Source organism: Siphateles boraxobius, unplaced genomic scaffold (assembly GCF_051911475.1).
Source record: "Siphateles boraxobius isolate OS27281-9 unplaced genomic scaffold, OSU_SipBor_1 8, whole genome shotgun sequence".
In the NCBI taxonomy this organism is placed as follows: Eukaryota; Metazoa; Chordata; class Actinopteri; order Cypriniformes; family Leuciscidae; genus Siphateles; species Siphateles boraxobius.
In genome coordinates, this window is record NW_027509208.1 from 21,515,001 (window position 1) to 21,526,378 (window position 11,378).

Sequence of the window (11,378 nt, forward strand, 5' to 3'; positions counted from 1 at the left end):
CCATTATAGTCCTTCACGTCTATTGCGATCTCAAAATTCCGGCCAGTTGATAATACATAGAATATCAAAATCGACTGCTGGCGGAAGATTCTTTTCCTATTTAGCACCAAAACTTTGGAACAATCTTCCTAACATTGTCCGGGAAGCAGACACAGTCTGTCAGTTCAAATCTAGACTAAAAACACATTTCTTTGGCTTAACATACACATAACACATTATAGACCTCTATAATTCAATGTTAGGCTGCATAGTTTAGATCAGCTGGAACCGGGAACACATCCCATAAATCCTGATGTACTTTGTACATTATAAGAAAGATGGCGTCTACGCTAATATTAGACTCTCTGTTTATCCCGAGGTTTACCGCAGTCCGCCGGATGCAGGCTGTATCCAGATCTGACGAAGGACCTGCGCCTGGACACGACGACAACGCAGTCCTGAAGTGTCAACTAGTCTCTCCCTTGTGAAGACCTCCTTCCCTTTACCTCTGTACTGATAAAACGTTGTCGGGATAATTCTGATTCACGTGGCTACGCGTAAGCGATAAAAAAAAAAAAAAAAAAAAATTTATCGGTCACTAGGCACTGTTTTATGAAAATGAGCGGCCGGATCGCATTAAAGAATTTTTTGTTAGAACGGTGTCATGTTTGCGGCCCCTAAGTTAATAACTAATGATCGTTGCGACGGAAGTCAATCAAAACTAACTTTAGCTGGACAATAACTTTATTCTAGAGCTGCTGTAAAGCCAAAACAATCTCTGTTACTTTAATTTCCTATTATTACTGTAAAGCTGCTTTGAAACAGTCCATATTGTTAAAAGAGCAAATGAAGGTGACTTGACTTGATTTGATTTGACTTGATTTGACTCTGTCTGTCTGTCTGTCTGGTTGGCTGTCTGTTTGTCTGGCTGTCTGTTTGTCTGTCTCTCTGTCTGGCTGATGTATTACCATGCTCTCTTAGATCCGGCGCTGTGTGGTTCAATTGGTTCATCAGCACCATCCTCCACATCATAATCAGTTTTATCACCATCAGAATTATCATCTTTATCACCATCATCACCATGACAATTTTCATCCTTATCCAATTTTGGTTCACTTGGAGATAATGAACTGAAAAAATAAAATGAAAAAATATATTGAAATACTACTTCTACTACATAATAATAATAATAATAATAATAATTTAAAAGGTGCAGAGAGACATTGACAATAAACAATAAAATAACACAAAAATAATAGTGCAAAATTAAGAAATTATACCTGTATCTTAACATTAGTGATGTATTGGCTAACCGGGGCGACGATCGTCTGGTTTCCATCAGTTGCCTGCTGTTGAGCGTAAAACACAAACATGAATTGCAAAGCATTTTTTTAACTCTTGGTATATCAAATTAAATAATATTCATCAAGGAAAAATACTAAAATAAAATAATTGTACCTGGGTATCAGTGCTAATGGTGCATTACTGGCTAAACTCGATAGGCTAAATATATATATACAGTATATATATATATATATATATATATATATATATATATATATATATATATATATATATATATATATATAATTATAATAATAAAATAAGAATAAATCTTTCAATATAGTGACCATAGATGATACTGTACTATTTATTTAAATTAAATACATTTTCACTGAAAACACAATTTACAAACAAAACAAACAAAAAAAACCCACAAAAGTGCTAGACATTTCTTCTGGATTAATCTTTGAAAATTTGAAGAAAACGAAATATGTCAATCAAATAGTGTGCACAAAGGATATTTTGCCATTTGAATTAAAGTTTTTCTCAGTTGCTTTGGTACATTTGTCGAATCATCCTCGACATTTGCAAAACAGTATGTGCATTTCTCAAAACAATTCATACAAATGGATTACCCATGGATTACCTGCAAAAGCCAGTCTCTTGCTCAAAATCCTTAGTTCATCTCTCAAAGGTAAATTTCTGTGTCAATGAACATGTCAGTGCCATCAGTCAAGTCCTTGTGTCATTGTGTACGGATAAGGCAGTCAAATTGCTTTGTCATGTTGTCAATATAACAGTGTACTCTGAAGGGATGTTCAGATGTAAACTGTGGCTTAAGTTTTGAAGACAATTATTGTAAATTGTAGGTTACACACCTTAGTGTATGTGGGAGTTTGATTGCAAGAGACTGGACAAGATTCACATTTACGCTTTTACTGTTTGTACTGTAATTTGTTGATAGACCATGTCATTGCGATACAGAAAGGAAAAGACAGCACTGCATAGCACAAAGGAAAAAAAAGACGAATAAAAACAAAAGTAGAAATGCGAACATAGGACAATCTCCTTAGGAAAAACTGTACATGCATATTATGACAACTTGTTCAACCATTTTGCATGGTGTCACGGTTTGGGTTTTGTGTCTTGTTCCTTGTTCTTGTCTGTCATGTGATTCCCTGTTTGCCATGCGTCTTGTCAATTGTTCCTAGGTGTTTCTTATTAGCCACGCCCCCTTGTTATCTTGTTTGCCAGTGTATTTAAGCCCTGTGTTTCAGTTCAGTCCTTGTGAGTTCTTGATGTTGTTATGTTTGCTATTCCTCTCGTCGTCTTCGTCTTCATGTTCCTGTTCTGAATTCCCTCAGGATTACTCGTTTGTTAAATAAAGTGCTTGCGATTGGATTCACTCTCTGCTTCATTTCTGCCAGCACGTAACACATGGAAAGACTTATGCTATGAACTAATGCCTAAATGTTGTGCGGTGTGAGACTATTCAACAGAGACCCATTATAATACATTTTGATTAACATGACATAAGCAATTGATAATGTAACAGGCAGCAGACAATTGTACATAATCATTTGCATGGATGTACCAAAGCATTTGCAACTTGTTCAAAGAAATGAGAAACTGCTTTTTTGATGTGCACAAGTGACACAATGTGAAGATTGAACTGTTCTGAGAAATGTATCAAAGCGACTGAGAAAAACTGTAATAATAATAATAAACATTTAAAAGGTGCACAGATAGGCTAAATTGATGCTAATAGCTAATAGTTGTATAATAGTACCTGTTACGGAGTACCCGGGGCGACAATCTGCTGAGCGTTGTTGTGTAGTTAGATGATAACGCTACTCCTCTGAAAACACAAACATCAACATGAATTGCAAAGCATTTTTTTTTTAACTCTTGGTGTAACAAATTAAGAAATTATACCTGTTTAACACTGATCTATTGGCTAACAGGGCCAACGATTGGCTGGTTACCATCAGTTGCCTCCTGTTGAGCGTAAAACACAAACATCAACATGAATTGCAAAGCATTTTTTTAACTCTTGGTGTATCAAATTAAATAATATTCATCAAGGAAAAATACTAAAATAAAATAATTGTACCTGAGTGTCTGCCCTACTGGTACATTACTGGTTAAACTCGGTAGGCTAAAAAAAAAATATATATAATTATAATAATAAAATAAAAATAAATATTTCAATAGATAGTGACCATAGATGATACTGTGCTATTTATTTAAATAAAATACATTTTTACTGAAAACACAATTTACACAAAAAAAGAAAAAGAAAAAGTGCTAGACACTTCTGGATTAATCTTTGATAAGTAAGTAATTTATCTAGTAAGTGAAGCCAAACCAAATAGGCCTGTGCATGTTAAACTTACCTTGTGTAGTTGTTACTTGGATACCATGACTGTAATGAGTTCTGCGCTGCACCTGAAAAACAGGCTATTTCATTACCAGACATAATTTCTCAAATGATATCTGTGGCAGAAAGTGATTTGTGTTTTGTGTCTGAAGTGTTTCAACACTTATGCAGCGCATTAAAGAAGGGCAGAGCTTGAACCACTTGTGATCAGTGTGATTCCACTGGTGAATGCATTTCTGGCACCTCCTTCTTCTTTTTTTTTCTCACAGCAGATCGGAAAGTCCCAGTTATGATATCAAGTGCAAATGACGCAAAAACAAGTTAATAAGATCATATATTACTATTTATACTATTTATATATTACTTTCTTAAAGACTTTGATGCACTTAATTTTAAAGTGTCTACAGACTGTAAGTATACTGTAAGGTTAGTTTAAGGTTAGTTGCATAAAATATGCTTACTTTATTTAACATGATGGATACTGTAAAATAAAGTGTGACCAAGACTTCTCAGAAAATGGTGCTGTCAAAGATACTTTTCCTTTCGCTACAATAGGCATATGTGTGTTTTAATTGTAATCACTTTCAAATAGCAAGGATGGACAATCTCATATCTCAAACTCTAAACATCTCTATAAAGATATCAGGTTCTCAAAACAAGTCATTATCTTTGACAAGAACATTCAGTTACATAATTTCCTTTGTACTTTTTTCTGTTAACCCCACATATTTGAGATATGAGCTTTATCCATGAACTCTTGATTTTAAATAAATTTGAGTGAATTTTTAATAGGTGATTTTAAACCCTTTACATTGATTTTATCACGTTCATTGAAGGAATATAATCAAGTTAAAGTAACAAGTTAGTAAAAGCAAGTTACAATAATTTCTTCAGAATCTTTTTAAATCTGTAGTTTTTTTAAGACCCAGAAGCGACTGCTTTAAAAAATATATTTTAATTAATATATTAATATATAATTAATATATACTTTTAATTAATGATGTCAAAGATTAAACATTAATGAACACCAGCATGTCCAGAGGCTTTGACGCCTGGATATGAGCTTGAACATTTCTTAGAATAAGTCGTTACTTTCAGTTACCTTTGTTTACAATAACAGTTGTTTATCACATAGCTTTCATTCATTTGTACGTCACTCTGCAGTAGGAACATGGTCATAAATGGAAAATGAAAGCTCTTTAACAGTTTTTTCAGGCTCCTTCTGTAAAAAAAAAAAAAAAAAAAAATCCCCTGACAAACCAGTTGTCACCTGACAAACCACCTTGAGCAGTAGGTCCTGTGAGGATAACCGAACATTTTGTCCACACGTAAAGAGGAGGCTCCGAATGATTGCGATCCGCCGATTCCTTGTTTTGATCGTCAATCCTTAAAGAGATAGTTCACCCAAAATGGAAAATTAAGTCAGTAATTACTCACCCTCATGTTGTTCCAACCCCGTAAGACCTTCGTTCATCTTCGGAACACAAATTAAGATATTTTTTATTAAATCTGAGAGCTGGATAATAGGATCATAGGACCATAGGCTTCTTAAGGGATTAAAACTTGTTCCCCGAAAAGTTATTAAAGACATTGTTAAAATAGTCCAAGTGACTACAGTGGCTCCATCTTAAGTTTAGCGAATGACGAGAATACTTTTTGTGCGCAAAAACAAACAAAAATAATGACTTTATTTCAACTATTAATTTCCTTCTCTGTGGGCCTCGAGTGAGTTCACTAGTGTAATAGGCAAGGCAAGGCAAGGCAAGTTTATTTATATAGCACATTTCATACACAATGGTAATTCAAAGTGCTTTACATAGAAGAAATTAAAATAATCAAAAGAAATCAGAATAATTAAAACAGTTTAGAATAAAAGATAAAATACAGAAATCAGAATAATTAAAACATAAAATAAAATACAGTGCAAACAGTCGGACGAACAGTGGCACAGTGCTCATTCAGTAAATGCACAGCTAAACAGATGTGTTTTGAGTCTGGATTTGAATGTGACTACTGTAGGAGCACATCTGATCTCTTCTGGAAGCTGGTTCCAGCTGCGGCTGGCATAGTAGCTAAAAGCAGACTCGCCATGCTTAGAGTGAACCCTTGGTATTTCTAGCCGATGTGATCCTAATGATCTGAGTGATCTGTTGGGTTTATATTCACTGAGCATATCTGCAATGTATTGAGGTCCTAGGCCATTGAATGATTTATATACCAGTAATAATACTTTAAAATCAATCCTAAATGTAACTGGCAGCCAGTGTAAAGACCTGAGGACTGGTGTGATGTGTTCATATTTTCTGGTTCTGCTCAGAATCCTAGCAGCAGCGTTCTGTATGAGCTGCAACTGTCTTATGGTCTTTTTGGGAAGGCCAGTGAGGAGTCCATTACAATAATCCACCCTACTGGTGATGAAAGCATGCACAAGTTTTTCTAAGTCTTGACTTGAAACAAAGCATCTAATTCTTGCAATATTTTTCAGGTGATAATATGCTGATTTAGTTATTGCTTTGACATGACTACTGAAACTAAGGTCTGACTCCAGAGACACACCCAGATTCCTGACTTGATTTTTAGTTGTTTGACCCCTAGACTGAAGGTATGCGTTCACCTTGAGAACTTCATCTTTGTTTCCAAACGCAATGACTTCAGTTTTGTCTTTGTTTAACTGAAGAAAGTTTTGGCACATCCAATTGTTTACTTCATCAATGCATTGGCAAAGGGAGTCAATGGGGCTGTAATCGTTAGGCGATAGGGATAAGTAGAGCTGTGTGTCGTCTGCATAGCTATGGTAAGCGATTTGGTTCTTTCTCATTATTTGGCTCATTGGGAGCATGTACAGGTTGAATAGGAGTGGCGCAAGAATTGAGCCTTGAGGGACTCCGCATGTCATGGATGTCCACTCAGACTTATGGTCTCCTATACTCACATAATAACCTCTGCCTCCTAAGTATGACCTGAACCATTTTAGGACTATCCCAGAAACCCCGACCCAGTTTTCCAGCCTGTCAAGAAGTATTTTGTGATCGACAGTGTCAAATGCAGCACTGAGGTCGAGTAGTACCAGCACTGATAATTTGCCTGTATCAGTATTTAAGCGAATATCATTTATTATCTTTATGAGCGCGGTCTCTGTACTGTGGTGCGGTCGGAAACCAGATTGAAAATGGTCAAAGTATCCATTCGAGCTTAAGAATTTGTTCAGCTGATTGAAGACAACTTTTTCAATGATCTTGCCTATGAAAGGAAGATTTGAGATCGGTCTATAGTTGTTTAATATGGTCTTATCCAGATTGCTCTTTTTCAGGAGGGGCTTGACAACAGCAGTTTTCAGGGAGGTCGGAAAACTCCCAGAGAGAAGTGAGGCATTTACCACTTCTAGGAGATCTGCTTCTAAGCTGTGTAACACATTTTTGAAAAAAGATGTGGGAAGTGCATCAAGGGCGCAGGTTGATGTTTTTAGTTGCTGTACGGTTTCTTCCAAAATTTTGCCATCAATTTCTTCGAAATCAGACATAGTGGCTACTTTCTCGTCCTGTTGTCTGATCTGCCTGACACCAGCGCAACTCAAGGATGTGCTGATCACCTTTCTGATATTATTGATTTTCTCAGAGAAGAAAGAAGCAAACTCACTGCACTTTCTCACTGAGAGCATTTCACTTGGAATCTGGCTTGGGGGGTTTGTCAGTCTCTCTACAGTAGCAAAAAGAGTGCGCGTGTTGTTTATATTGCTGTTTATAATATTCGAGAAAAAAGTCTGTCTAGCTTTGCTTAGTTCCTTATTAAAAGCATGGATGCTGTCTTTGTAGATGTTATAATGGACTACAAGTTTTGTCTTCCGCCACATGCGCTCTGCTTTTCTGCATTGTCTTTTCATATTTTGCACTGCTGTTGAGTTTCTCCAAGGTGCTTTTTGTCTGCCACTCTTCTTCCTGACTTTCACAGGAGCAATATCATCAATTACACTCTTAACTTTTGAGTTAAAAGAATCAAGGAGAAAATCAACAGAGTCAGCAGATATGCTTGGTGTTAAAGATATAGCCTTCATAAATAGTACACTAGTGTTCTCATTTAAGCATCTCTTCTTGACAGACACAGATCTAGCTTCAATGGCAGGAGAGATCAATATATCAAAGAAAATACAAAAATGATCAGACAGTGCTACATCCTTAATAACAATTGATGAAATGTTTAGACCCTTACTGATAAGTAAATCTAGAGTGTGTCCACGATTATGTGTGGCTCCATGTACATGCTGAGTCAGATCAAAAGTTTTTAAAACAGTTTTGATTTCTTTTGCCATATTGTTTTCTGCATTATCTATGTGAATGTTAAAATCTCCAGCAATGGCAAAGCAGTCAAACTCTGAGGAAATAGAACTTAACAGTTCTGTTAAGTTCTCAGCAAAAGCTGGAGAGTATTTTGGAGGCCTGTAAACAATGATAAGTAAAATGCGTGGAGCACCTTTTAACACAATACCCAGATATTCGAAAGACGGGTAATTCCCAAATGATATTTGCTTACATTGATAGACATCTTTATAAAGAGCAGCTAAACCTCCGCCTCTTCTGACAGCTCTGCAGACACTCATAAAAGTAAAGTTAGGAGGGGCTGTTTCATTGAGGACTGTTGCACTGCAACTTTCTTCTAGCCAAGTTTCATTTAGCAACATAAAATCCAGGTTGTATGTGGTTATTAAGTCATTGACTAAAAGTGATTTATTTTTAAGTGAGCGGATGTTTAAAAGTGCTAACTTAACAGTCTTACTTTTTGTCCCCACAGCAATCTTGGTATGTCGTGTAATAGGCACCAGATTAGATGGGTTTGCTGTACGGCTTTTGAAGGCCTTAGACTTTCTATCATGTAATTGAACAGCAATAGAAAAAGATACAGGCACACTGGGTTCCCGCTTGTTCTGTAAACATTTGAGAAAGTTATTGTTATCATAGCGGGGACCCGACACATATCACTGAGAGCTGGTATCAGTTGTTTTTGGTTCACCTCGAGCCGCTGGAGGAGGGTGTGGGCCCTGGCGCTGTGGCAGAGGCCGAAGAGCTCTCACAGGGGGAGGGGGAGGGCGAGCTGGGCCCGTAGGCTTTGGTGGTTGTGGGGCCTGGCGTTTTTTGGTTGGTATCTGGGGGCTCGCAGCAAAAGAGTGGGATAGTCTAGTTCCAGCGTGCACCAGTTGTTCCATTTTCTCTGAGAAGCACAGAAGTGGAGATGCTGGAGAGAGTGATAATGTTTCCAGTGAGAGTGATTTTTGCTCTGGTGTTATTGGAGGCTGTAATGTGCTGTCCTGGTTTCCCTGGCTGTTTTCCAGAAAGTCATCCTTGGGTGCTGTATCTTGGAGCAGTGCTGGTATGTCACAGTCTGTCTGTGGTGAGCTCTGTGGGCAGGGCTCAGCTGAGATTGTGTCCGTGAGCAGAGGTTGTTGTGGCTGAGTGGTGTTATCACTGTCCTTGTGTGATGTGTCAACCGCTTGTCCATTCAGGGGCTGAAGTGAAATCCTGTGGTCATTCATACTGTATCCAGGTGTGTGTGTGCCATTCAGGTTGAGTGGATTGGCACACATTGCAGAAGGATGACGGAGGGAGAAGTAGATATTGTCCTTTAGCACTCTTGAACCAAGTTTGTTTGGGTGGTGGCCATCCTGTTGAAACAGTTGCCTCTGACTCCAGAAAAGATTGAAGTTGTCAATAAAGTTCACTCCTTTTATATTGCAGGTTTTTTGCAGCCATGTATTAAGCCCAAGCAACCGTGAAAACCTGTTTGTTCCTCTTGCTGGGAGTGGTCCACTGATGAATGTTTGAACTTTCAGTCTTTTAAGTGTTTCAAAAAGTTCATTGAAATCCTTTTTAAGAAGTTCCGACTGCTCTTTATGAATATCATTCTTCCCCACATGAATGATGAGTCGATTTGCAGTCTTATGTTTCATCAGAATGTTCTGAAGTTCCCTGTTTACATCAGATGTTGTTGCTTGTGGAAGGCAGCACGTTGTTGTATCCCTGCTATTAATGTTTCTGATTACGGAGTCGCCCACTATCAGAGTCCTGGGCCCGGCTGCGCTGTGAGCTGAGTGCCGCTGTCTGCTCGACCTTGAGCCCCAGTTAGCATCAGTGTTAGCTACTGGCTGATTCTGTCTGTGTGTGATCACATTCATCAAATTTGGGGATTCCTCATTCATTAATACTTCAAATCTGTTCTCAAGATGTATAGGCGGTGGTAGGAGACCAGTGTTTGCAGTCCTTGTCAGAGCCGTATCTGGGGTAGAGGATGCTACTGCAGTAATATGTGATGCTCGTGACAATCTGATGTCTCGAGTGCCTTTGGGTCTCGCACCCTGTTTGTGCCATCGATTAGTAAAACGATCGGCTTGTTTCTCTACACTCAGTATGGCCTGTCGAGAAGGACTAGATTCATGGGACTCACCGGCTGTATGCTGAGGACGTCCATGACGAAGCTCTGTTGTGTGTTCCGTCTGGTTTGGTGGTCCCGCAATTAACTTTGTTTCAAGAATTGCAATCCTTTGTAAAAGTCTGTGGCAGTTGGAGCAGCAAGTAGATTCCAGAGGAGGCATTTTCTTATCCTTATGAATGTAGGCAGTTTTGTTTTCTCTTCCCCGGAATGTAAGCTTTCAGTGGGAGGCTGGTTGAATAAAATAATTCTGCTTTTTTTTTGTAGTAATCCAAACGTTTGAGCACTGTGCTGATTTGCTGAAGTTAAAATTAGGTGATAAAAGGAGATAAAATATAGAAATATAAAAGCGATAGAGCAAAGCGCGGAGCAGTAAGCGAGAGCGTCCGAACAGTAGCTGAGCAGGAAGTAGAATTTAATATCGTAAGCTTGTGTTGTAAGTCACACGCAGGCCAGCTGACAGTCTAGCCTGGGCCCGGGACAAGATATTCTTAGATGGCGGCGCCTTTTCCCTTGCTCTTCCTCTCCTGTTCCCCTGCTCTTCCATCTTCAGCAGACTTCCAGTTTTTTTATAAAACACCATATAGCCTACTTTTACCTAAACTGAATAATAAAAACACGTTTAAATGGGTACATTTTCTATAAATGTCTTCATTTTCTTTTCTTACATAGCCTACTGCAGTTCTTGTTAAAACACACTAGACATGCAAAATCTGTGCATTTTGGGCACTTTTTGTGTGAAATCATATTTATTTTTTGTCCATCAAAAGTGTGCTTTCACTTACTTTTAATTACGCATGAGCAGCGCAGCAAAAATAGACTCGGATCTGGCCCATTATCTGTTCACGATGCCGACAGTGACGCATTTCAGAAAGCTTTTTATTTCTCATCTCCATAAATATATCTAGAAGTAAGCTAATGCAAGCGCTTCGCACCGCGTTCTCCTTTCCACAAGCGCGTGCTCTCCCGTGGCGTCTGTTGTTGCTATGCAACAATGAACTTGCGTGGCTGTAAAAACGAGTGCGCCGCGTCGCTATTATAAGCTAATATCCAAAATATTTCCATATGTGGGTCTTTCCTCCTTTCTTATCAACAAGTGGATTTACAGCCACCACATCAGCAGCTCCGCCGGTCGCAATGTCTCAGCACTTTTATGAAGAGGACGCAACTGCACACGCTTCGGGCATGCACGCGCATCAACGTGACGTTTAAAAAAAAAATTGTACCGACTTGAAACCGAAGTACCGGGTCTTTGACAACACTCATAAACGTTGGCTGCGCTGTTTCTTACCTTGCTCTACGTTGACTTTAAGTTACT

General features: G+C 38.3%; 1 protein-coding gene across 1 annotated transcript in view; it reads right to left on the minus strand.

Annotated features, from left to right (window-relative positions):
- Positions 1-3,791, minus strand: part of LOC143729013 (uncharacterized) — a 7,089-nt gene extending 3,298 nt beyond the window's left edge. Inside the window, exons 1-6 of the mRNA XM_077219993.1 lie at positions 3,660-3,791; positions 3,377-3,421; positions 3,199-3,261; positions 3,053-3,121; positions 1,260-1,328; positions 948-1,109 (exon numbers count right to left, since the gene is read on the minus strand). Of these exons, the coding sequence (XP_077076108.1) occupies positions 948-1,109; positions 1,260-1,328; positions 3,053-3,121; positions 3,199-3,261; positions 3,377-3,421; positions 3,660-3,742 (491 nt within the window). The 5' untranslated portion in view covers positions 3,743-3,791. The remainder of the gene's footprint in view (positions 1-947; positions 1,110-1,259; positions 1,329-3,052; positions 3,122-3,198; positions 3,262-3,376; positions 3,422-3,659) is intronic.
- Between the last annotated feature and the right edge of the window lie 7,587 nt (positions 3,792-11,378).